Source organism: Nematolebias whitei, chromosome 21, assembly GCF_014905685.2.
Source record: "Nematolebias whitei isolate Nwh7 chromosome 21, NemWhi1, whole genome shotgun sequence".
NCBI classification, from domain to species: domain Eukaryota; kingdom Metazoa; phylum Chordata; class Actinopteri; order Cyprinodontiformes; family Rivulidae; genus Nematolebias; species Nematolebias whitei.
In genome coordinates this window covers 16,611,333-16,638,614 of record NC_056518.1, presented here as the reverse complement: position 1 = coordinate 16,638,614, position 27,282 = coordinate 16,611,333, and the positions used below count along the sequence as shown (strand labels likewise).

General features: G+C 41.4%; 2 protein-coding genes across 2 annotated transcripts in view; one reads left to right on the top strand and one right to left on the bottom strand.

Annotated features, from left to right (window-relative positions):
- The first annotated feature begins 1,088 nt into the window (after positions 1-1,088).
- On the top strand, positions 1,089-6,901 carry degs2 (delta(4)-desaturase, sphingolipid 2). Its single transcript, XM_037694909.1, has 3 exons — positions 1,089-1,253; positions 5,128-5,870; positions 6,331-6,901. Exons 1-3 carry the CDS (start codon positions 1,172-1,174, stop codon positions 6,472-6,474), a joined length of 969 nt encoding a protein of 322 aa, XP_037550837.1. The 5' UTR covers positions 1,089-1,171; the 3' UTR covers positions 6,475-6,901.
- Positions 6,902-8,475: 1,574 nt separating this feature from the next.
- Positions 8,476-27,282, bottom strand: part of evla (Enah/Vasp-like a) — a 26,078-nt gene continuing 7,271 nt past the window's right edge. Inside the window, exons 2-14 of the mRNA XM_037694922.1 lie at positions 19,627-19,795; positions 19,369-19,549; positions 15,565-15,622; positions 14,064-14,125; positions 12,421-13,302; positions 11,194-11,447; positions 10,974-11,089; positions 10,780-10,807; positions 10,496-10,532; positions 10,005-10,065; positions 9,799-9,856; positions 9,642-9,699; positions 8,476-9,560 (exon numbers count right to left, since the gene is read on the bottom strand). Coding sequence (XP_037550850.1) covers positions 9,523-9,560; positions 9,642-9,699; positions 9,799-9,856; positions 10,005-10,065; positions 10,496-10,532; positions 10,780-10,807; positions 10,974-11,089; positions 11,194-11,447; positions 12,421-13,302; positions 14,064-14,125; positions 15,565-15,622; positions 19,369-19,549; positions 19,627-19,795 — 2,002 coding nt within the window. The 3' untranslated portion in view covers positions 8,476-9,522. The remainder of the gene's footprint in view (positions 9,561-9,641; positions 9,700-9,798; positions 9,857-10,004; positions 10,066-10,495; positions 10,533-10,779; positions 10,808-10,973; positions 11,090-11,193; positions 11,448-12,420; positions 13,303-14,063; positions 14,126-15,564; positions 15,623-19,368; positions 19,550-19,626; positions 19,796-27,282) is intronic.

The following is a 27,282-nucleotide window of genomic DNA, read 5'->3' as shown; positions in this document are numbered from 1 at the left end:
GGTCTCTCTTGTAAATGAGTCCTCAAGGCTCAATGAGACTAACCTGTATAAATAAAGGTTGAATGAATGATTGCATCCTCAAAATACATATATTACATTTTATTTAATCCAATTAACTTTTCAAACTACTAACTGCTTCGGTATAAGTATTCCTATTCGGTATTTCTTCCAATAAGTCCGTCCACTAAGAGAAACAAAGGACAGCATGTCATGTTTTGTCTAAAAATGACTCGTATTGGTTTTTAACAAAGGAACTTTCAGACAGCAAGCGCTTGAGTTTGTAAACAGGAAATTATTTGTAGAGAATAAAAACCTTATTTACATTGTAGTTATGATGCAAACTAGAGTCAATGTGATTTTCGAGAGTCACGCAACACTCATTTATTGTTGATATTTCTGGCAGGATGCGTTCATCACATCAGAAATGTTTAATTTTTAAACAAATGTCAACAATAGATATTTAACGATAAATATATCTTATATCAAACAAGGTCAGACAAGCGTCCTGAGTAAAAGTTTCCTGAGCTGGGACTGGTTAGAGCAGACATCCTTCAATGGGAGAGTTGAGGGTTCGATTCCACCAGTCACATGCTGAAGTGTCCCTGCGATGTGTATCAAATCGGTGTAAGAATGTGATCTAACGCACTGATTAGTCTTTGTATAGTTATAGTAAAATGATGTATGAATGAGTAAATGAGGGCACAGATTGTAGTGTAAAGTGCTTTGAGTATCCAGATAAGATAGAAAGGCACTACATATGTAGTCCATTGAAACAAACAACTTTTTTTAATCTGTCGTCATGTGTTGTCCATCTTGAGGAATAACACTGCTAACATTTAAAAACTTATCTTTCTGATAAGTGATAACGCCCAACGTTGAACTCATGTCTGCAGGTGCACTCTGCCCCTCCCACTATAAAATTAGGGGCGGGGCTTGTGCTCACATCTTCTCAGTGAGTCTGCTCCTTTAGGTTTTCCAGGTGCACGCGCCGGCTACAAGTAAGTACAAGACGAGCGAGTACCCCGCTCGGTTGGCCTTCTGTCTTGCGCCGGTACATAAATGGGGCAGACCCAATCCAACCTGCGCGTGTGGGTGTGTACCGATACTCCCAAGGTTGGATGACAAGTAGTCCTCTCCGGCGGCCGTTGCCTCGCACGGAGACAGGAGAGCCATGGGGAAGACAGGTGGAAGAGGAGACTTTGAATGGGTCTACACGGACCAGCCGCACACCTCGAGAAGAAAAGAAATCCTGGGTGAGAGAAACTCTGGTTTTAAGTGACGTGCGGGACTCTGCGGTAACTTTTTGTTGGCGTGAAGTTTGAGGTTGGAGAAACCTGAAGTCAGTCGGTATTCCTTATGAACCCACATCCGGTTAAACCAGTTTACTGGGTTTTCTCTAACGGGCTCGCAGTCCGCAGTGGATGCATAAAAAACATGTCAGTCTTTTTTTTTTTTTTTTGTCTTTAACAGTTAAAAGTGAACAAGTCTACAATTTAAATACAACTAGAAATAATTTTAAGCTCTTTATAAATTTATAAATTGTAGGTTAAGAGCGTATGTTTTTGTTTTGTAGCCAATATCAGCTAGCTGACAAAATAACTGATTATATGAATTTTATCTGGATTGATTGCTTTTGACTTTGATATTATTTTTAGAACTGGTGTGACATTTATCAGGCCTTCTCACAGCCACTCCTGACTGACTGTAACTTGTATTTACCTTTTGTGACGTTTTGTTGATTAAAACACTCGTAATCTTTTCTTAGAAAGAGGTGAGAAGATGAGCTGTAGCTCCAACAGAAGCCATGTCAAAGTGGAGATGTGTAGATAAGAAAAGAATGGCGTCATTCAGGCTCTGCTTTTTTATGACATAGCCTACAAGAAATGCTTTTTGTTTTTTAGACAATAATTATTGGCAGATGTAGAGGACTTTGATTATTTATGTCTAAACTTGCCACAGTTAAACGATTTGTTGTGTAATTTGATTTCGCATAAAAAAAAAAAAGAAAAGTTTAAATCGACAAGGCGGCAACCTGCTCTTGTATATTTGATCCTGGCTTTGTTCACCTGTCGCACGGCTGCTCAGGTGTGGAGAAAAACAGAAAGCATCTCATGGGTGATGTGTTTATTGACACCTCTGAGTCATTAAATATTAAAAAGTGTTCTTGATTATGCTCTGTTTTCCCCATGAGGATAGGTCAAAGATAACATCAGAGATTCCTCGTTATGCCGTGAAGGATATTTTGATTTTAAAAGTGCATATTCAAACCGACTGGCATGCTGTGTGACTCTGTACGCCATAATCTTTATATCCTCCTACACGTTCAAAGGACGGCACCACATTTGCCAAGACTGTAGCTCGTGATGTCGCATCACATGGCAATAAATCAACGTGACACTCATGAGGGCTCAACATTACTTCAGGACAATCCTGTTAAAGCATCGATAATTTTCCTGCTGAAACCTGACAACGAGACCTATTAATAATTTAACAGATGGATAAATTAAATGTTTTCTATCTGAAACATTGACGTTGAAATCCATTAATAGTTGCACCGTGTGTGTTTCACACAGAGCCATTAAGCAGATCAAACAGCCTTTTTATGAGGCCTGGTTGTTGATTAAAGTTTATGCACCTGTAGGTGGGCAAATACAACACTTTTAACTTTTAAAAGAAATGCAAGTGTCACATTAGATGAATTTATGTCAAGTAATAGAGCGTAAATTACAATCTAGGTCACGTGGAGCCTAATTTTGATAGATTATCGTTTTTTTTTTAAAGTAGAGGAGCACCAGAAAACTGTTCTTCGCTAAACATTAATCAAAAAACGAGGGTTTGGCTCATAAAGCAGAGGCATTAAAATGGCAGAAAAGTCATTCAATGTGCCCCTAAGGGCCTTTTAAAGTTCATTTATCGTAAGGTAAGCTAAATTTTGTAGAGGCGTTAAACAGAGTAAGCTGTAAACAAAATGGCAGGTCATATTTGCATGTGACTTCCCCAGATGGTGTACAGCAGCCTCTGATTTATGAGGTGTGCTCCTGATTGCTGCAATTCTCTGATGAATTCTACCTCTGATTTACTCGTGCCGCGTTTCTACCTTTCATTGTAATGTCTATGAGGTGTGGTCTGTATAACAAATCTGAACTTGCATGTCCTAATGAGTAGATTATATCACATGAAGCAGTCTTAGCTGGTCTCCGGTAATTCTCAGCGTATCGTTTTGTCTCCAGCAAAACAAAACCTCTTCCAATTAAACTTGATCTTTGTTAGCTGGTTTTTCCCATGAGAAGGGCAAGTACCTTAAACACATCCCACATTACCATCTCAACCTGTAGAAATTAGCAGTAAATTAGTGTGAACATCTATCTCTCCTGCTGTTAAGACAAATATATGATTCTATTTAGACTTAGAATAATTAACTCATACAGTGCCTTGTGAAAGTATTCGGCCCCCTTGAACTTTTCAACCTTTTGCCACATTTCAGGCTTCAAACATAAAGATATAAAATTTAAATTTTTTGTGAAGAATCGACAACAAGTGAGGCACAATCGTGAAGTGGAATGAAATTTATTGGATGTGTCAAACTTTTTTAACAAATAAAAAACTGAAAAGTGGGGCGTGCAATATTATTGGGCCCCTTTACTTTCAGTGCAGCAAACTCACTCCAGAAGTTCAGTGAGGATCTATGAATGATCCAATGTTGTCCCAAATGACTGATGATGATAAATAGAATCCACCTGTGTGTAATCAAGTCTCCGTATAAATGCACCTGCTCTGTGATAGTCTTAGGGTTCTGTTCAAAGCGCAGAGAGCATCATGAAGACCAAGGAACACACCAGGCAGGTCCGAGATACTGTTATGGAGAAGTTTAAAGCCGGATTTGGATACAAAAAGATTTCCCAAGCTTTAAACATCCCAAGGAGCACTGTGCAAGCAATCATATTGAAATGGAAGGAGTATCAGACCACTGCAAATCTACCAAGACCCGGCTGTCCCTCTAAACTTTCATCTCGAACAAGGAGAAGACTGATCAGAGATGCAGCCAAGAGGCCCATGATCACTCTGGATGAACTGCAGAGATCTACAGCTGAGGTGGGAGAGTCTGTCCATAGGAAAACAATCAGTCGTACACTGCACAAATCTGGCCTTTGTGGAAGAGTGGCAAGAAGAAAGCCATTTCTCAAAGATATCCATAAAAAGTGTTGTTTAAAGTTTGTCACAAGCACCTGGGAGACACCAAACATGTGGAAGAAGGTGCTCTGGTCACATGAAACCAAAATCCAACTGTTTGGCCACAATGCAAAACGATATGTTTGGTGTAAAAGCAACACAGCTCATCACCCTGAACACACCATCCCCACTGTCAAACATGGTGGTGGCAGCATCATGGTTTGGGCCTGCTTTTTGTCAGCAGGGACGGGGAAGATGGTCAGAATTGATGGGAAGATGGATGGGGCCAAATACAGGACCATTCTGGAAGAAAACCTGTTTGAGTCTTCAAAAGACCTGAGACTGGGACGGAGATTTATCTTCCAACAAGACAATGATCCAAAACATAAAGTCAAATCTACAATGGAATGGTTCACAAATAAACGTATCCAGGTGTTGGAATGGCCAAGTCAAAGTCCAGACCTGAATCCAATCGAGAATCTGTGGAAAGAGCTGAAGACTGCTGTTCACAAATGCTCTCCATCCAACCTCACTGAGCTCGAGCTGTTTTGCAGAAAGAATGGGCAAGAACTTCAGTGTCTCCATGTGCAAAACTGACAGAGACATACCCCAAGAGACTTGCAGCTGGAACTGCAGCAAAAGGCGGCGCTACAAAGTATTAACACAAGGGGGCCGAATAATATTACACGCCCCACTTTCAGTTTTTTATTTGTTAAAAAAGTTCGACACATCCAATAAATTTCATTCCACTTCACGATTGTGTCCCACTTGTTGATTCTTCACAAAAAATTTAAATTTTATATCTTTATGTTTGAAGCCTGAAATGTGGCAAAAGGATGAACAGTTCAAGGGGGCCGAATACTTTCGCAAGGCACTGTATGTGGCTTTAATTTATGCCTGTTAAGTGTTCCTATGCCACTTAATGTTTTCATCTCTGCTGTTTTTCCTGTTTATCAGCCAAATATCCAGAGATCAAGACTCTGATGGGTCCAGACCCCCAGTTGAAGTGGGTGGTGTCCGGCATGGTCCTAACCCAACTTGTCGCCTGCTACCTGGTCCACAATCTTTCATGGAAGTGGGTCTTCTTCTGGGCCTACGCCTTCGGAGGCTGCATTAACCACTCCCTGACTCTGGCCATTCACGACATTTCCCACAACGTGGCGTTTGGGAACGGACGTGCAAAGTTGAACCGCTGGTTTGCCATGTGGGCCAACTTGCCCATTGGGGTGCCCTACTCCGCCTCCTTCAAGAAGTACCACATCGACCACCATCGGTATCTGGGTGGTGATCAGCTGGATGTTGACATCCCTACAGACCTTGAAGGATGGTTCTTCAGCACCCCTGCTAGGAAGATCCTATGGCTTTTCCTCCAACCTCTCTTTTATGCCATACGGCCATTAGTGGTCAATCCAAAACCAGTGGGTCTGCTGGAAATCCAGAATACATTAGTTCAGCTCGCAGTAGATGCAGTTATATTCTATTTTTGGGGGCTGAAGCCTGTTGTTTACCTCATTGCTGGATCTATATTGGGCATGGGACTGCACCCCATCTCTGGACATTTCATATCAGAACACTACATGTTTCTGAAGGGATACGAGACTTATTCATACTATGGACCACTCAACTGGATCACCTTCAACGTAGGGTATCACATGGAGCACCATGACTTCCCCAGCATACCTGGCAGTAAACTACCTCAGGTGTGTCCCACTTTCTGTTGTAAACTATTAGCTGAGCAGGTAGATGTATATTTGAATAATTTTTACCCCAAGATTGTTGTGAGCTGATTGGTGTAATATAAGTCTCATCTAGAGCAAGGCTCGGCTGATAAGGTGTCAGTAATTACACAAAACAAGGATTTGCAAACATTAAAAATCACTCTTCTATCAACTATTTATCATAATAAATAGCAGTCTTTGTAATTGATCACCTCACATTTATATTGAAGTTCTGTTTCGTGTGTTAGTGGAGACTTAATATTCATAGCTACCAGCGTGATTGTTTTAGAAAAATAAAGTCTTGCTACATTATACTCCTCTGTAGGGTCGTATGATTTCTCTGGCAGTTTACATTTGGAATTTAAATAGCATGTATTCATTAGTTTTTAACATTTGTGGTTGTTTTACTAACACCGCCTCTTTGTGCCTTCCTGTCCTGCAGGTCAAAAAGATTGCAGCAGAGTATTACGACTCCCTGCCTCAGCACAACTCCTGGGCTCGAGTTCTCTGGGACTTTGTGTTTGACGACAGCATCGGTCTGTATTCTCGAGTCAAACGGGAGTACAAGCTAAGCAAGCAGGAATAAATCTGATGTCATATTTATACAGAAAAGTGAGTTGCACTTGTTGAAAATCATCTAACCACAGATAAATGTCTCTAAACAAGCATTTATCCTAAAACAAGCATTTATCTCGTGAGATAAATGCTTGTTTTTCCCGTCTTCTTCATGTGATGTAATGTCACTGACAGCAAACCCAACAAAATGTTCAACATTTAGCCACTGGTGTCCTCGTCTAACTTTGTGGTGAACTACACATTATAGCTGCAAGTGCACTTAATTCCTGGAAGCACTTAGTGAATGATATTAAGCTGGATGGTTTTCTTCGTTTTTAGTCCCACTTTAAGAAATGTTGGCCATTTGCCACAATATTAGTGGTAGTGATGTTTGTTTTTAGCCAGAAGGCAATGAGAATAAAATGTGAAAAAACATACCATTTCACCATCTGTAACCCGAGGACACGAGGTCGCACGTATTATCTTAAAGCTTGACTGAGGTTGTTTCCTCCTGCGAGTTCCTGCCTGTGAGCATTTGTCAGGCTCCATAAGAAAAAAACAAAACAAAACTGAATGTGAGGATCTAAAATAATGTTTTCCATTTATCACACGGAGCAGTGCTGAAGAGGAAAATGAGCATTGAAACTTATATTTCAGTAAGAAGAGCCTTTTTCTCTGTGACGCCTCGTTCTGCTTGTTTGGAGTGTTGACCACAAAATAATCTGATTTTTTTTGTTTGTTTTGTCTAAAGCCATCACAAATCTATTTTTTCTAGTTACATTTTTTATATGACTATAATATTCCATTATGTTTGTGTTGTGGATGCTCTGTTGATTTTTTTCAATACCAGTTTATATAGTAATTTTTGAAATGCTGCACTGCTGATTTGCGGTGACTTCTGAAGAAGCGCCTCGTTAACCACTGCTCCAGTGTCTGAAACCAATCAGTACCTGTTGTTAATAATAATAATGTTGATGTTAATAAAATCTAAGCTTTATCAGTGCTCGATTTAAGTACTACGAGTGTAGTTCAATGTTCAGAGGACAGAACTTAAAGCCCGCCAGCCTAAAATTCTGCAGCCAAACCAGGACCTCTCTGGGTTTCCTGTGGTGCCTGTAGGGCTGTGGCTTTTGAATTGTGGGTTCTCCTTGTTGCACAGTAGGTTGGGTCTCTGGCACATCTCACAAATGATCAATCAGACCAGAATGTAGAATAAATAAAAACTAGGAGCTCTTTTGTTCCATGAGCCATTACTCAAGTTCCTACACAATTTCCTCTTTGACATGTCCACAAGTTTCCAGTCTCAAAGGTTTCACAATGTTTTTATTGATGTATTGAATCCAGTAGTGATATAAAATGTCTGTAAAGTCAGTAAATGTACAGTTGTAGAGTTTGATTATTAGCTTCTAATATCAGACAATTTTTTTTAGTCTTCTGAGCAGGATTCAAGTTATCTCCAATACAAAATTATGTTGCTTAAGTTAAACTTTGTTCCTTTTTTTTAAGTAAAATGAAAAAGCCTTTGTATGTTTTAGGGCTGGGTCGTCTTGTGACTGAAAAGATAAATACATCTTTTCAACTTATGGTTAATGATTTCCAAGAATAGTGCTTTATTCTTAAGGTGCTACCAGTGGGAGTAACCTGTACCCACAGACTTGTTTCTGGTGGATAAAACCTTAAACTCAAAGCTCGATATTTTACATCAGTGCTTTCTAAACTCTGACCCTCAACATTATCACAAATAATGCTCATAAATCAATTAAATGAGTGCATAATGATGGAAACAGCCCCAGAATATGTTGGAATAATTGTATCTATTTATAACTTGTGATTTATCTAAAAGTGTGGGACAATACAACAGCTGATATTTATCCAAATCCCTCCAGTAAAAATAGGTTTGGCTCCCATCACAGATTAGCCTTGAACCGTCCTCATGATTGCCACATTATCATCATTTGTATTTTTTCACACTAACTTGACATATAAAGGAAGGGGGAACCTTCAAAGAAACAAACCACTCAAATAAATGTACCACCATTAAGATATATTTATTTTCAGCTGTTTGTTTTGAACCAAATAGAAAACAAATTCATAGAGACGGAGTTTTCATGCATACTCGGGAGGTTCACAAAGCATAGGATGACTAATAGATAATACATTGTTCCATATGTGGGTAAAACCAGGTGGCACATTTACAGTTATCAGCCTGTTTTCTGAATGATCCCCACACATTTCAATAATCACATTATCTGAACACATAAAAGAAACATGTGCCTCGATCACACTGGAGTTATGGAGCAGACTGCTTTATGTTTTATTTACTGGTGGAAAAGAGGCTCATTTCTGGTGTTTTACCTCGGATGGAAGAGGTAAAAGGCATTTGAAGCAGTTTTTTAAATCCTGTCAGCAGAGAAAAGGTGAGTTCTACAACACCAGTCTGAGCAAGGTTATCAATATTTTTATATGCTATTTAAGGGCAGGTGGGTCTTCAGCACCAATATGCCCAAATTGTGCTTCTTATGAAAAAGTCGGGGATAAACTAAAGAAAAAAACGTAATGATAGAAAATAGAAAAGGCTGACGTTAATGTGCAAGATTCCTTTGTCCTTCTCTAATATCAATAAAATACCAACAGCATTATCGTTTTGATCACCACATTTCTTTAAATAATAAAACAGTAAAAACTTAGAAAACCAAAATATTTCTTTAAGACGTGGACTGAACAGAGAACAAAAAGCTGCAACACTGGGCTGACTGAGTCTAGGTGCACAGAGAGGACCACAACACCAAACTCAGTACAAATGTCTGTCCACTTCAACGCTTAGTTCATCAGTTTAAGTCAATCCATACGTCAATCCTTCAGTTCTTCGTTTCCCATGAATCCTTGCTCTCTTGAGTCCGTTTGTGCTGTCCAGCAGACTTAAATGTTGGCACAACGTCTCTGCAACTTGCACCGTGGCATCGCCAGGTCACAGAAACATTGGGAGAACATTCCCCGGGGTCCTCGCGTCTGTGCATCTGCGTTCCCCGTCCTCCATCAGCTCCTCCTCCCGCTTCTTCACCTGCACGCTCAGTTGAGATTAGGACGTACTGATTCGGCCAATTTCGTGTCTAATGGCTGCAAGGAAACAAAATGCGCCTTTAGGAGAGGAGACGAGCTGCAGCACTGACGAGGCTGACGAGGCGCTGCCTTGCTTACCATGAATGATTTCGTCTTTCACCTTGTGCAACTCGCGGACGACTTCGTCTAAAATTTCCTGCACGGCAAGAAGCAAACAAGTTCCACTTGTCAAGATTATCAACCCAACATGGAAGGTAGACAAACAACAAGCTTGTTTGGTTGGGTAATAAAAAACCTGTTTCATCCTGTCGAACTCTGTGTCCGCTTCACTGGTGCTGCCAATCGGTCTCACTCTGGAAGAAAAAGCTCGACTTCAGAGAATAAAACACTGAAGGCTTTTGTTTACGTCCTCTAATATTCATAATTTTCTGCTGCCAGAGAGTTTCTGATTCATCTTTTTTTTTTTTAAATCAATAATTACTGAAGGTCTTCTCTGCTCACCTGGACACCAGCGAGGCCTTCTCCGCAGAGTTGGATCGTTCCCACGGCTTCTTCACAGCATCTAACAAGAAAAAAACCAAATCGTGTGAAGGCGATGATTAAACATGGACGCACAATTCAAACCGCGCCGCTCGCGAGTTCAAAAACTCAACTGTTTCACGGAAAAAAACGTAACGATTTGCTTTTCAACACGTTCAAATGTCTGTTTTGCAACACTTGCAGCATGCTCAGGCACATTTTTAGAGACTGACACACACTTGGAGCCAATCTGCGACAGTCCCAGACGCTGATATCAACGACAAATAGATAAGTCTGCAGTGTGTGCAAGTTTGCTAGATTATGTCTAATTTTCTGAGTAAAATAAAGTTTTGAAGTGCACCTTTCTGCTTTGACACTAAAATCTGGTGTAGGTGATGTCCTGTGAACTTCTGTGGATTTACATGCAGCAGCGGATGGTGACGTTATAATCTATAGATTAAATTAATCTGTACCTGTTGAGTTCTGTTGACCTCGACCACTTGAATCATCCTGCAAGACAGACCCATATCAATAACAGCTTAAACGATAAAATTCTTTAATAAAATATTTATTAAAACATTTAGCATCTACACTTAAATCAGTTAAATGTGCTGTTTTTCCAGAAAGTTTAAAGCTGTCGGGACAGCTCGGCTAAAATTACATGTTCAACATGCATGAAATTAGTTCTGATTTGCTCATAATTTCTTCTGAATTAATGAATTATCCACTCTTTTTTGTTTAAAGACATCAGACTCACTTCATCGGGTTTCTCTGAAGCTTTTCGTCTAAGGGAGAGGAGGAGGAAATAAGAATATGAGCACGTACAAATCTCCAGCATTATAAATGAATAAATAAGGGATCTTATTGATCCTGTTCAGTTACAGTAAGTGCCAGAATCAGAAGAGAAACAAGTTGAATGTGTTTTTTCGGTCTCAGTGTGTGGTGTTCAACCTGCGAGCTAGTAAGGCGTTCATCTCCTGCATCAGTCCCTCCCCACCGCCGCCGCTGCCGCCACTCGATCGGTTCGAGTCACTTTTTCCACCGGAGCCAGGGAGGCCGCTCTCATCCTGGAGTAAATATTAGGTCACCATTTTACTGTCAGAGCACCTGGACACCCCCCCCCCCCCCGTTATATTCATAACATAAACCCGAGCAGGTAACTAAAACTCACCCTGTGCACTTTGCGTAGTTTGGCTCCAGCCAGCGCAGCGGCCAGTCCCGAGGGTTGGTGCTGCACCCCGGGCGGGCCCCCGGGAGGTCCTCCACCGGTGGGCAGCGGAGGGGGCATGGGAGGTGGCACTGCCATCGGGGGTGGTGGTCCCGGTGGTGGCGGTGGAGCTGGAGGACCAGCCATGGGGGCTGGAACTGCAGCTGGAGGGGGCGCCACAGAAAGCATAGCTGGGTGACCTGCAGAGACGGGACCGCCTGGGACGGACCCAACGACAACTTTGTCATTTAGGATCTGGGTTGATTCTCATGTTTCATGACTTGGAAAGTTGTTTGAAGACTAGTGGGAAATTATAATAAATTCAGTCCATACAAAACCTAACACGACCTAACTTCACTCTAATGGGTCAATAGTCTGATATTTTTATGGATACTTAAATATGTTAAACCTTTTTTGCTTTCTCTGTTTTCTCCTAGTGTTATGACTTACATTTCCCTTTAAAGGCCTGGACTATAAGTGTGCAGAAGTTTTGGTCCATAACCCTGCTGTTGAGTAATGTTTTATTATTTTTAATAATTATATTTGCACTGAGGTTTCTCTATCAAAAACCCCTCTCACCTTTAGTGTATAAAGCAACTCATACATCTCCTAAAAATATCAGAAATTAATGTCTTTTAGCTAATTAAATCAAATATGGGTGGTTATTTTCCGCCACTTTTCAACTTCTTCAGTTCTTCAAACTCTGAAAAGTTTAACACCAATCACTGACGCCACCATTTAGAGGTAATTAAGGTGGATGGAGGTCTTTATGTCTTAATAAAACTGATACCAGCTGTCTCTTTTTACACAGTTAAACTTTTGAATGTTATAACACCTGGCTGGAGGTGAAACTCGGGGAACGTGAAGAACGAGTTCAGCGACAGATGTTACAATCTGTTAGTCTCTGAGACAAATCCTTCTCAGCCCGCTAACCTCACGAACTGAAGTCAGGGCAAACTGGTTTTACAGGTAGAGAGCTTTCTGGGCTTTGCAAGATTAAATTTGACAAAGAACTTAATTGCGTAAACGTAATGTGGGTCTCAGGCTGAGTTAGGACAGTTTAAGGTCTGTTTCATGCAGATGTTTCTCAGTGAAGGTGTGGTGCAGTCACACACACTCATAACACACACGCACTGAACTCATGAAACACCCCTCTACTGAGGCTACCTCCTCCTCTCTCCTCATACTTACTGCTGCTGGCCACAGGGGCCTGCTGGGGAACAGGGGAGGGGGTCTTCTTGGGGGAGCCCCCGTCAGACATGGCAGTGTAAGAGGGGGGCGAGGAGGAGGATGAGGATGAGGATGAGGATGAAGTGGTGGTGGGGGTCTGCTGGTGGTACGCCTGCTGCTGCTGCTGCTGCTGTTGCTGATGCTGCTGAGGCTGGAGGTTGGGGGCGGGGCCTGTCTGACCTATCAGAGGAGGCATAGGGATGGCCTCGCAGTACTGCGGGGTGAGTGGGAGATGCTGAGAGTGAGGAGAGTAAGAACCGTCTGGCTGGCCGTTGGCATGAGGGTGGGGGTACTGGTGAGGGCCCGTCACAGCGCTAGGATCAAGAGGAGGGGGCTTCATCCTAGTGCTTACAGGCTGGAGGGGGTGGGCTACAGGGAGGACCGGCTGTGGAGGCAAACCCTGCTTTACAGGCATGGCCATCATGACTGAGGATGGGGGACAGTTGGTGTACATTTGCTGCATGTGGGAGGCAGACCAGGTGCCGTGTTTGGGGGGGAGCATGATGTCTTGCTGCTGCTGCTGCTGGAGGTGGCGGGCTGCTGTGGGGGGAGACAGGGGGATCTGACGGACCTGTCGGCCCTGGGTGCTCACTCCTGCCTGGACGGGGGAAAAGGCTGAGGCGAGCGAGGTGGAGAGCTGGGAGGAGAGCTGGGCCTTGTCCCTAGCAGCCCCCACCTCTTTCTCCTGTGAGGGAGACATGGAGGCAGAGGAAGGGGGGGAGGAGGAGGAGGCCACACGGGCGTAGGAGGGCGGCAGTGTGTTAGCTCTGAACTGTCTGTACTCGGGAGGGGTGTCTGGGTGGGCGGGCAGGTGGGACACTTTATATTGGAGAGTGGAAACGACTGCGACGGGCAGAGAGAGAGAGGCAGACAGAGGAAGAGGAGATGCAGACGGAAGGAGGGCAACAAACAAAGGAGAACAGAAAAGAGAAAAACGTGAGAATAATGAAAAGCAACTGAACAAATCAAGCAAGTAACGATGAGAAAAAACCAGGAGCAATTCAAAAAACAGAAGCCAACAGCAAACAAAGAGTCAAAAATATCGTAAAAAAGAACAAGCAGCAGAATGCAACATGACTGAGCCATGACCAGAGAGCATGTGGCATTTCCCCCCCAACAGTAGCTGGAAGAAAGAGATGGCGGTAGAGCATGTTGCAGGGACAACGGGGCGCTGAGGTTACCAGCGACATAAGGGAGGGAGGATGTTTAAGTCTGTGTGTGCGTTTAAAGAGCAGACTTGAACATTTATATGTGTGCATGGATAAAGACTGGGGACTCGCAGTGAGGCAGGAAAACAAAGCAGGGAACTGTTGTATGCAGGAATGTCTGGTAATCATTAATGATGAGGTCACCTGTTTGCTTTGGGAATGTTAAAAGTGCCTGACCTGCTAAGGTAAAAAAAAAAAAAAAAAAAATAGCTGAGCAAATATGAATTTGCTTCCAAGACTGTTTATTGATGGGCGAAGTGTTTTGTTTGGGATGTTTGCGTAGCTTGGATCATGTAGCATGCACTTTTCATTTTGCATTTTCATTGTATCTATCTGTGTGTCAAGAAGAGTGAATGTTGATATGGCAGGGTGCGGGCGTGTTTATTCAAGCCTCACCTGATCCCGACGTCCGTCGCTCCCTTTCCTTGTGCGCCTGCATCTGATGTTGCTCCATCATCCTATCAAGTGGAAGGATGTCACTCTTAAACGTGCAGCTCGACACCGTCGTTAAAGGTAAAAGGACCACAGTGTTCAACAGGTCACAGAAACTAGACGTGAGGCTTGAGTTTTATGCACGGAGTGAACAAGTCGGTCCAGTTTTGGTGCGTAAAGAGAAAACACATTTTCATAGGTAACATTTCTGCACAGTCATCTTCTGTCCACGCCAAACCTGTAAAAGTTAGCATTTCCAGCTGATTCAGCACATTGAGCTGACGTCAGGTGAAGGGGCAGAGGTGATGACGGACAGGAAACAGACTAAACATGACATCTTGTCTTTTACTTCTCCAGAATGTGTGTAAAATATAATGAGGACAATGAGCAGCTTTATGACTTTACCAAAACTCACAAAGGAAGCACTCGTACGTTTGCAGTTTTTAATAGTTTCCTCTTTTTGAATAAGACACCACAGCCTTCTGGGATGGAGATGATGGTTGTGAGGGAGCCAGGAGTCAGACATTGGTTTTGAAGGAGATTCAGGAGCAATAGTGCAACAGTCTCTACGTGAATCCTGTCTTTGTCCATGTTTTGTCCACATCAGTTTGGTGTAAAAAAACAAACAAAAAAATCCCTAAATTCATCATTCATTGTCTTTACCTGCGCAGTGTTTTCATTTCATGAGATATCATTGTGTTTTTATAATTTCCTGAGCTTGAGTTATTCTTCTGTCGCCTTCGTTTCCTCAGCTCATCCGGTTCCTCAGCCTCACACACCTGGTGTTCAGTCCTACTACCCCTCCCAGTATAAGCTTTGCTCAGTTTCTCAGTTTCAGTGGTCAGATCCTTTCTCCTCGTGTTTAGTCCTGGCGTTTTGTGTTGGGTGCCGCCCCATCAGTTAGTTCCCACGGTTTACTTTAATTATTCAAACCCTTGTGTTCCTCGACCTGCCTGGCCCTAACGTCACTGATACAAAAGGTCAGAGGGTAAAGGAGCTGCTTGCTCCTCGCTGCTGAAATGTGCTGCAGGGTGACGTCAACAAGAAAACGGAAGAAGAACCTGAATTGTGAACAAATTGGATTCAGACACATCGGAGCTTGTTTTAGTTGTGGGGGAGGTCTGAGCTTGGGTTATGTGTATGACCCTAACCACCCATATAAATAACATCATAACACCATATATGTGCAGTTAAATGCATTACATGTTGTCCCGTTTCTTTTTTCATTAGATCTTCATGTGTATTTGGACATGCATGCCCTTATGCAGCCTTCAAAGGGTGCTGCAGCACCCTCTGGCCCCCTTCTTCCCACTGCCTTGTTCAGACAGTTCAGAAAGAGGATCATCTGAAGGCGAGAACAACTCAGTTCGGGGGGAATTTGAAAGATTTGTAATACCGCAGACCTTTACGTAACGAAATAAACATTTCAAGCCTCTCTTTTATTTTTCTCTTGCTGGAGCCATACCTCCTCTGTGCTTCACTTTCCTCTGAGGAGGGTCCATTTTGGCGCTGAACTACTGGACCTGAAAAGACACAGAAAGCAAAATAAAGCCACCTTTAACTCCTTCAGCTCAGACTCATCTAACATGGTTTGAAGCAACATAAAGAGTAACGGGACGCAACAAGATCTGATATAAAACAGAGAGACGCATCATGTGAGGCTCTGAGACGTTGATCTGCAGCTTGTTCAACGTGTCACCAACCAGACTCTGAGCTTCAAACCACAGCAGAGAGGCTGGCACCGAAACGTCCAAACCAGATCCACGATTAAACACTGGTGTTGAATATCAGAGTGAGAAAACACGTCAGATGGTTCGCCCAGTTTAGCGTCACTTATCGCACATCAGCAGAACACCAGTCATTAAACTCCCACTGTGACAACAGGGCCACACGTGCGCTGATATTTCCGTCTCTGGAGCGTGGGAGGGATGGTCACGGATCTGAGCAGCTCAGTTTGGATCTCAGTGACGGCAGAAAGTCGCTACAATAAAGCTATCTTTTATTTTCAGGTTTAAATTCACAGAAATTACTTTTTTTTTTAATGAATCGGGCTCATTCAGACTGGTCGGTGGATTCATTTGTGTTCTGATAAGATGCAAATAAATAAAAATGTGCTTTAAACGTGTCTTTTTTTCCCCCCTCAATTTCTGACACTTCTCTAAAATCTTCTTGCCAGTTTGTGGTAATAATCTGTTCTGCCAGCAAAGGAGTGCCTTAAATAAATAAAAAAATAAAAAATCAAACTGGGGTAAAACAAAAAACACCCCCAGCTGAGCCTGATTTAGAAATTCTGCCACGCTCATAACAAAATGTGAGCTCTCAAATACATGGCAAACTTTGAAACAAGCCTCTGAAAACAATCCCTTCCTTCTGCAGAGGTGATTGATTTAGACGCGAGGAACTTTTCACGCTCGTGCCACGTGGTGATGATACAGATGGTTGCCATGGCGAAGGATGCTCAGGGGATGACAGGGCCTGTTCAGGCCTGCGGATGTTTTGCTGTAGCCCAGGAGAACAAGGTGTGTTGCACTGTTGTCATTAAAGGAAATAAATTATTCTCTGCATGTTTAGTCATTTTCTCCAGAAACGTGCACAACTATAACCATAGAACGCTAGAAGTAGCTAAAATGGAACCAAAAACAAGCAGACGGATAAGATTCTTTCACCATTTTTCACAGGTAAATTAGTTTTCTTGAAGTGCAAATTAATTTTTACTGTGACCTGTGCTTCCACAATAATCCTCAGTGTTCCAGTTTAGAATTATTCATCCATGAAGCTCCAGCAGGAGCAACATTAGCTCAACACAACCATCACCCCACGTGCAAAACTTTCAAATATATTCAGGACTTCTTTCTTCTCTGCCACGTAAAACACTCAATCTCTGTGAGCTGTTTGAGACGAGAGGCTGATTAAAGCTGTTCAATATTCTTTACCAGACACTTAAATCAATTAGAGTACACTCCCACAGTGATAAGCATGTTTATTAACACGTGTCTGAGGAGGTCAGGGGTCACAGATGCCCATGAGGGGTTCATTGATAAAATATACGTCAGCAGTGTGGATTTATTAAATGCAAGCAAAAACACCATTTTACAAGTAAAAGTCCTCACAATTGTTTTTTCAGTGCAATGAAACTGGCTCAGGTCTGACAAGATACATTTGAGGTCAGTTTTATAAAAACAAAGATAAGTTGACTTATCTTTGTTTTGTTTGTTTTGTGTGAACAACTGGACAAATCTATGAAGCACAGAAGATTGTTTCACAAAAAAAAATTTGAAAAGTAAAGAGCAAAAGATCTCTGCAATTTTAATACTCAGCATGTTTTATATGTAACATTTATCCAATAAGTGGTTATTTTAATCAGGATGCATCCGAGGTATAAAAAGGTTGACTACTGAATATAAAAAGTAGTGGAATTTAAGTGCAACAAAACAGAAACGGCTCAAAATGCAACAAAATAGTTCCTATGAAATAACCAAATCCTGACTGGAAAACATTCCTCTTCAGCGAGGACACTTACTGAGGGTGATGATGGCTGAAGAGACCTGTCTGAGGTCACAAGGCGAACTCTCAGGAGTCAGCATGAGGAGCAAGCGTTCCTAATTCCACAACGATAAGTGCCTCGACGATTAGCACAGATACACCTCGAATTCAAGGCTCAGATGCCACAAACACAAAACCTGCACAGTAGGCATGTTGGGCACGACTGTAAGGCTCCACAAGATATTTTAGCTGCCGAAAAGAGGGGTCACAAGGATGGGATGAAATGACACTGCGCTTACACACACACACACACAGCATATAAGTAGCCTGTAATCAGAGAGGCTCAGTAGCAGTTTAGTTCACCAAGAGTATGTGTAAATTTAGCTTCAAATAAAATTCAAGATAGGCGACACGGTGGCGCAGTTGGTAGAGCTGTTGCCTCTCAGCGAGGAGATCGCTGGTCCAAATCCTGGCCTGGAACCCTTCTAGGAGGAGTTTGCATGTTCTCTCCGTGCATGCGTGGGTTTTCTCCAGGTACTCCAGTTTCCTCCCACAGACCAAAAACATGCATGTTAGGCTGATTGGCAACTCTAAATTGTCTCTAGGTGTGAGTGAGAGAGTGAATGGTTGTTTGTCTCGTTTGTCTCTACGTGTCCCTGTGATGGACTGGAGACCTGTCCAGGGTGTCCCCCAGCTCTCGTACAGAGACTGCTAGACATGGGCACCAGCGACCCCCCTGACCCAAAAAGGAAGAAGTGGGTAACGATAATGGATGGATGGTTAAAATTCAAGATTATAACTTCCTTTATTTACCATTCATATACAACATATGTGTTCATTTAACCACACATTAATTATCTGCTAAAGACAAACACCTATTTTAACTAAATGTATGCTTGAGTTTAAAGAAACAAAGTAAAGTTATATAGAAAGCAACCAGACCACTACTATGAATGCTGCTGGGTTTGGAGTGTTGCTGCAGTACATAACAGTGACCACCAGGGGGCAGTAGAGTTTTGATTTAATCTCATCACAACATTCAGTGAACTCATTACATGGCCATGTTTTACATATTAAAGATCCATCCATCCATCCATTTTCTTTACCCGTTTGTTCCATTTTGGGTCACGGGGGTCGCTGGTGCCCATGTCCAGCAATCACTGTGCGAGGGGCGGGGTACACCCTGGACGGGTCGCAAGTCCATCACAGGGCCACATAGAGACAAACAACCATTCACTCTCATTCACACCTAGGGACAATTTAGAGTTACCAATCAGCCTAACATGCATGTTTTTGGACTGTGGGAGGAAACCGGAGTACCCGGAGAAAACCCACGCATGCACGGAGAGAACATGCAAACTCCACCCAGAAAGGCCCCTGGACCGGGGTTTGAACCAGGGACCTTCTCACTGAGAGGCAGCAGCTCTACCAGTTGCGCCACCGTGCTGCCTCATATTAAAGATGTCACAGGGAAATGTCCTCTGACATTATTTTAAAGAGAAAAATATATTTAAATTAATCATATAATCATAGTAATTATATTCTGAATTAAATTATTTTAAACTTCCCTTAAAAATGGTGACATCCATTTATATTTAAAAAAACAATAATCTTCTGGAGGGTGCATTTGTGTATATGCCCTTTTTTTAATTCAAGTTTTTCAATTTTTGCATAACCAGACATCCAATTAAAACCATGTTTTGCACTTTATATAAAATGAGCTGCAGCTGAGTTCATTGCAGATATAAAAAATGTAAAGCGTCTCCTTTCGAACAGTGACTCTTACCTCCGCTGTCAGGCGAGCTGAGGACGTTCAGGGCGAACAGCATGGCGTTAGAAAAAGTGGTGGCCTCCTCTTTACTTGCAAAGTTCAGCCCATAGACCTGCCGAGCGTCACGCCACTGATGGAAGGTCGGGGTGGCCTGGTTGTACTTCAGACCCTTCACGATGGAGTAGTTGATCACCACCTGCACAACAAAAAGGACTGTAAGGTGGCTGCAAAAGCAACATGGTTACCTGAGGTTACCAGACACTGCAGTCTCACCTGCTGGTCCTGCAGTTTGACCCCCACCACTCTGAAGGTGTTGTTGGCAGTGTTGTGGTAGATGTTAATGCGGCTGAAGCCTTGCTGCCCTGGCTTGATGGGCACCCACTTCTTACTGGCGTCATCGTAGACCATGACAGAGGCCCGCGCCTGGCAGATACTCTGCTCACTGGGAGAGGAGAAGAGCCACAAAGAGAGGGAAGTCCAGATTAATAAGGGGTTGTTACTAAAGTTCTCCATTCATATTATTGTACCAGTGAACATTAATACATTGAGGTCAACAAAGTCCAGATGGTAAAAACAACAAGAAGCTCTGATAAGAAAAGAGATTCAGTCCTGACTGGTGGAGCGCAGTCAGGTTTAAAACAAGTTAAGTCTTATCTGGATTAGATGGACACACAATATATAATGCACATGTTTTGTATTTAGGGCGCCAATGAAACTTTTCCAGCATTTATAGTAATTCTTTGTGGCTGCAGTGATTCAGTGGTCAGTGCTGCAGTTTTATAAATCTGAGGTTGAAGGTACAACTCCGCGTTGTGTCAAGAAAGACATTCAAACACAAAATTGCCAAATCTTTCACGCAAGTGCAACTGACATGAAGCCACCTGTCAATCAGTCCAGTAGGCGCGTCAGCAACTGACCGAACGGCGGTCGCAATTTGTCCTGAAGTGAAACGCCTCTTACCTGCAGGAGCTGCACCCCACTTTCCTCAGACAACATTGTCGGGGTTTAACATCGCAAAAGCTTTGCAGTCAAAGGGATTTTGTGAAAGATCATTAGAGAAAAAAATGGTTAAACGTTGTCAGTGGGGAACATGTCACTCAGACAGCGTTACTCTGAGTGTTTAGAGAGTGGAATGCAGTTTATTTTGTTTAAAAATCCTAAACAGAGTCTGGAAAAATGTAAAAGATGATAAAGGCCGTCAGCCATGATCAGCTGAATACAACAGTGATAAACAGGAAGTACTACATGTTCATCTGTATGAAATAAACTGCAGGTAAATTCTCCATTTTCTTTCATAATTATGAAAGATTAATAGTTAAATTAAAGGTTAACGCTTAAAGCTAGTTGTGCATTGTTTTGCGTATTTTCTATGTAGATAAATGCTGTAACTTCTGTTTGTACAAGTTGAGTCTCTGTTTGCTATGATCAGTTAACACGCAGCTCTTCTTAAATTTATGGCAACTCATTTTAGGCAGTTTTTCTAGTATTTATGGTAAAAATGCTGCAGCTGTTGGACACAGTGTTCAGTAATTTATTTCAAGTGGCAAAACTTTTCTAGCATTTACAGTAACTCATTTTACATGGGGCAGTTTTTCTACAAATGGGAGTCATTTGTTTTAGAGAATACAACGTTTCCAGCATTTACGCTTATCCCCACGTCTGACCTAAAGTTTCTCTCCGTTTCTTTCTGCAGAGAGGAGCTGCCAGCCATCAGAGCGTTACAGGCCTGAAAACACAATGAGTAAGAAAACTAGCATGGCTGCCGCTAACAGAGAATAGAAATGCAGATCTTGTTGATCTTAAATTGCCTTGCGTCCTCAGTGTTGAGGATGATGATGCTGAAGGCGAGTTTCCATTTTTGCAATCTTTAATCAGGATCTCAACCTCAAACTGAACCCTGAGGAACCCCACTTTTCTGTTGTGGTCTTCAGTGTGGTGTGGCAGCATGAAAAAGTGTGTTGAGGCATCAGCACAGAAGGGTGTGTGTGTGTGTGTGTGGGGGGGGAGAGATAATGATACAGTGTGTTAAAACAAGTGTTTGATCTAAAGCATGCTGCCAGCTGGAAAATGATGCTGTTGAAAGAAAATGTTAAAAAGGCATGAAAGAACTGAACTGTGTATTTTATTTAGCAGCTGAATCAGATTTAACAGATGTGTGAGTTTGTAAAGATTTAAGCAAACGCTTCACATGAGAGAGAGGGAGTTAACTTAAACTTGGTGAAGTTACTAAACACTTCTCAGATTTTTACCTTCAGCCCCTCAGACTCTGTAGCTCATGTTAGCACTCTGAAAATAACTGCAGAGCTGTTACTGTCAGCTGCTGCAGTGCATTCATCTGTGCAACAATTAGCCGCAACTTTTACAAGCTTCTCTTGGAGAAACAAAGTTTCTGCAGCAAAGACTGTAGAAATGACAGCTGAAGTTCTCACAGATCTTCACGGAGGATTTCAGGGACCTGACAGAACAAGTCAATCAACTCTGCAACCCGCTTGGTGCACAACAAAATTACACTCCAGAGCTGTCAATGGTTGGTTTTCAGACACACTTGGTAATTTTTTATTTTTATTTTTTAACTAGTCAAGTGTAAAATAATAATAGAAAGTTCCTGGAGAAATTTTGATGGGGACTGCCAGGCTGCTGCCAACTTAAAATTGTGATTTGACAGTGTTGCTACCACTATACCAAATTTGAGCTGAACAGCTCTAAAAATGCAACAATTGTCAGTCAGGTCATCTGGACACTTTCTTTTTTTTTTCTGAAACGTTTCACCTTCCATCCAGAAGGCTTCATCAGTCAAGGAAACACACAAAACTGATTCTTCCCCCAAACAGCTCACTCCAAGGTGGAACAAACTTTGGCATGCCCCCTCCTCCGATGCCGGTCCTCTTCCTCGTCGACAGTCATGTCAAACTGGTTCAAAACCAAAAAAGTCCATGCTCTAAAAATGGCTGATTCATCATAATTTTTCCTTTTTATCTAAGGTGGAAATCTAGAATTTTTTTATCTGGATTCAGTATGTGATAGGGAATGATCTCAGCTATAACCTCACCAAATTTCAGCTCAATAACTCCAAGAATGACTGAGTTATAGTCAATTTTGTGTTTGCTGAGGTAGCTGTGGCAGCCATCTTGAATCAAAATGGCTCCAAATGTTAATCAGTTATAGACATTTATCTGATGATGACTTTCTGTGTGTTTCAAACAAACCCAACAGTGAGCTTCTGTTTTCTTCAGGGACCTCTACACTTTAAGTCAAGTGACTTGACAGCAGCAGTTAGTGTGTGTCCTCTCATTCATTTCCTGTGGGGAAATATGGGGTCTTTGTTAGCAAAATACATCGCCATAGTAACTCAAAACGCCAATAAATGCAATAGCACACATCACAGTGCCGAGCCGGTCGTTTTGATATAATTTGTGGGGGTACACGTGATTCGGGCTGCATTAAAGTTGACAGAGGAGTATAAGATCTGAATAAAGTTAAGAAACCCAAGTTGGGTGGATAATAATAGGGGCCTGCAGTCTCCAATAACAATAAAACAATTACAACCAGCAAGACGTCATGTAGCCATCATTTCTTTAACTGCCAGCTGAACCATTTGATTCCCAATAAATCAATAATCTATCTGTTTGTCTATTTACAGGCAGTTTGCTTGGTATATGGCACAACTGTTGAGTTTTGACCAAACTTATTAATAATGATGCAAACATTTCAGGAGAAAGGGAAACCCCGCAACTTTTCATCATATTTGTCTTTACAAAGCTGTGAAACACAGGATACTCAAGAATTATGAGTTTATCATCACTATGTTATGATTTTTAATACTATGCAGTCTTACAGACAACCACATATAAATATACAACACAGGTTTTCTGCAGGCTGTCAGACAAGTAAAACTGAGTGAGTCTCGCCATAATGTTACAGATGGTGTGATGTTATTTATAATAGATGTGGGTGGCAAACATGTCCATGTTGTAATTCACTGTTAGTCCCTTTGAGTAATTTAATGAAGTCAAAATAGCTCCTGGTTGTAAAGAAAATGGTGAAAACCTTCAGAAATATGCAAAGTAGATGATTTTTTTACACAGCAGTTGTTGCCCTGAAGAAATCAGCAAAACAAAAATCTCAACATGTGACCCCCTTCACAGAGCAGGGGGCTCTGACATACCCGGTCGTGCTGCTCTGCAGGAGGATGGACACCCAAGAGACTGCAGTAACCCCTCTCTAATGCACCTTCCTGCTATCATAAACTGTTTTCCTCACAGCTGTATAAAGAGCCTTAAATACCTCAGCATCAATAAAACATCCCATCAGATGCTCTTTATGTCAGAGATGCAGACTGATAACTGAGCCGCACAGTAAATCACGGGCTATTGAATGTCCTCAGAGCTACAAAATAACTAAACACGAGAGCATTTTTTCCTTCTAGTTGCAAGCTTTCATCTAAGAATCAACTCATTATAGTTTACTGAAGCATAAGCAGCAGTTAGACACATGTCAGCTTAGTACAGATGATCATTTCTGCAGAAAACTGTACAAAAAAAATTCAACTCAGCGCCCCATAACGTCACAAAGAAGTCTTTACTGCTTGCTTGGCAGATGGAGTTAGCCACAATTACTGTCAAAATATTCATCACTCTCTGCGGCACGACTGCTGCGAAGTTAAACAGCCACGGTTTTATCATGTGATATCTGAGGGAAACTGGGAGGATGAAGTATTCCTCACTCAGAGACAAACAGGAGCTGAGAAATCAAAAGAAATGCAAAATAATAAACCAAATTCATCCTAGATTAAATCTCAATTGACAAGTCTGAGAATGATGCAAAGTGTCAGGTTCATAAAAAACTGATAAAAAAAAAAGTTCTGTAGCTCTATAAACTGCAGAGGTTCCTGCTGGAAACCCAAAGCAACGTGAGAAAGCTGCAGACGTCACGTTTCCTGCTTCTCTAAATGACTTTAACAGAGCGTCTAATCACATCACAACTCTTCTCTCCACTTCACAGACCCAAGACGCACCAGGCAAACAAAAAGATGGAAGGAGAGAGGCGTCTCTCCTTCCAAAAACTGACCCTGGAGCACTTTGTACCAGTGGGCTGCAAAGCCTCGAGCCGCGGGGATGAACGTTTAACTTGTCCTGAACGAGACCGACATAAAGTTCCTCTTTGCAAAATAAAACTGCTTTTTGCTGCATCGCAGGTAGAGGAACCAAACAACTACTTTTAAGGAAAAAGATCAGTCGATAAAAAGGTTTTTAATAGCGTTAGAAGAGATACGATCAGCAAATTCAATCCACAACCAAAGAGAATTCTGGGTAAAAAACAAACAAACACCTAAATTAAAAAGACAGCAGCAAGAAAAAATAAAAGTGTGGGTTGTGAATGACTCCCAGCTACACCCATATTCTAGCATAAGGTGTGTAAAAGTTACTGAATCATGGGCATTTAAGAGCTTTCAAAGGTCAGCTGGCTGTGGCGGCCATCTTGATTTGGCATCAGTTGTATAAACACCATCGTCTACCTTCACTTTTCAGCTGCAGGCGATAAAAAGTCATGAGCGGGCGGAAAAACTCAAACAAAGCGCCAACTTATCTACGATTTAAACAGATAACGGAGAATATTCATGGGCGGTCTCATTAGAGCAACTGTTCTTAATATTTGAGCATGTTTTACTCCAGAGGAACATTAAAATGCAACACAATAAACTATTTTACTCGCTAAATGTTCATAATGTTGTGGCTTGTACAACTACAGACGAGATGCAGAGAAGAAAAAAAAAAACACAATTTAACTATTCTGGACATAAATATGTGACTTCCTGCTCACTAGCTTGTTGCTAATTGTGTTTTTTTTTCTGCCATTTCGTTCACATTTAAGTGACATTTAGATTATTGTGCAGAAAGGTCGACCGCTGAAGCAGAAAAACTGCCAAGATGTGGAGCCCAAACAAACCCAGAAACATACAGAACTATTTATAGAATCTCCGAGAGGAACTGTGTCTGACAAACAGAGATTTCATCACCTCTCATCATGGTGATAATACTTTTGCCCATGTTTGTTTGTTAGCAAAATATTTCCTAAACCACTGGTTGGACTATAATGAACCTCCAAAAAGGTAATCAAACACATCAACTGCAAAATCAACCAAATTCAAGATGGCCACCGCAGCTAACCAACATTGACCAATATTAAGTGGCTACAACTAATTTTTTTTATAGATACTGAGCTAAAATTTGTTGTGGTAGTAGCTGAGAGTCATTAACAACACGTACTCTGAGCACAAGGTCTGGCAGCAATGCATCAGAGCGCACGTAACGCTATTTTCATAGTTTGACTAAAATGATTAAAATCAGAGCTAAAAAGATGGGACAGGAAAAGAGATTTTCAAAATAAAATTTAATGGATTAAAAAAAGGCTTTAAAATGGCATAAATAAATAAATAAATAAACATTATATTGGGTTTTTTTTCATGCCACAACTACCGTATCTTTCGTTTTTTTGCATAATTTGCATGCTCTGTGACTTATACACTGAAGCAACATATTTATGGATTTTTTCCCATATTTTTAAACTAATGTTTGGCTGAGATATGACCGTTTTCATTCATTCTGACTGAAAATATTGAACAGTACCATTTAATAGTAGTAAGGCATGCTGTAAGGTATCATGTAATAGGTAAAAGTGGCTATTAATGACACAATTGGCTTGCCATACACTGTCACCGGAGCAACCAAATCAGCTTCATTTCGCTGCGCCGCTCCAGCGAAATGCAACTGATTTGATCGTCAAAGTACATTTATTAAGTAAAAGTTCAACTGAGACACACCTTTACTATAATGTCGAGCAAACAAATAATTGTTTTTAGGTGGTTATCTTGATAAATTTTGAAGAAATGCACAGCGAGTCACCCTCTGTGCATTCATGTTTCCACTTTCGGCTTTTGAAATGCAGCTGATTTAACCGCCAAAGTGCATTTATTAAGCAAAAGTTAGACCGAGACACACCTTTGTTATAATACTGAGCAAACAAATAATTGTTTTTAAGTGTTAATCTTGTTAAATTCTTATTTATGGATTTTTTCCACTTTATTAGACATTTTTGGACTGATGCGACTTATAGGGCGGTGTGACGTGTACGGTGGAAAATACGGTAAATGTCCTGATTTGTTGAAAAAAAGTTAAAACCGTTAAAACTATATATAAAAAAAAAACTTAACACTTATCAAAAAGTCTAAACTTTCCCACACAACAAGAAACGTCTCACTTATATTCTGAACGTGTGCTCAGAACGGCACCGGCTCTGGGTCAGATTTCAGCTGTGTTCAAACCAACAACCACACCATCATCATTTAATTATTAAAAAACATAAGCGGTCAAGAAACAGTTAACAGCAGAATTTCAGGGAGGTGAGTTTGTTATTTGAAACGAGAATTTCTTTATTTTGGCTGACCAGACACTGAGAAAATATAATAATCCTGCTGTGGTATGAGGGGAATGTCACTAAATTAAACAGCTGTTTATATATTTCACATGTGATTTTTCTGGAATTTGTGACTTGAGCTCATTAATAAAATAATAACATACAATATCCTGACTCAGTCCATTCAATATGCTACAACACCAGTGTTAGAAACATTCAAGTTGTGCTTTAAAACCTCATAAAGCAAACACAAATAAAGAACAAGCAGCTTTGTCACGACTGATCCAGTTTATATATATATATTATGTAAAACAGAACATTATTGCTGATGGAAGCATTTTGACTTGAAGAAGTGCAGCTGATGAATAAATGGGACACGAACGTCCTCTGAAGGTTTAAAGCTGCTTGTGTTTCCCTCCCGGTTTGCATATTTTAACGTTAGCTTACGATTCAGGGGTGAAAAAAGTACAAATGCATGTCACACACAACGAATAAATCTGAATTCTTTGCAGCTTC

What these genes read in the sequence shown, in the direction of transcription:
- degs2 (XM_037694909.1), top strand. Translation starts at nt 1,172, where the DNA reads ATGGGGAAGACAGGTGGAAGAGGAGACTTTGAATGGGTCTACACGGAC. An exon ending in GAGAAGAAAAGAAATCCTGG is followed by an intron (nt 1,254 to 5,127) that starts GTGAGAGAAACT and finishes CCTGTTTATCAG; the next exon opens with CCAAATATCCAGAGATCAAG. An exon ending in CTGGCAGTAAACTACCTCAG is followed by an intron (nt 5,871 to 6,330) that starts GTGTGTCCCACT and finishes CCTGTCCTGCAG; the next exon opens with GTCAAAAAGATTGCAGCAGA.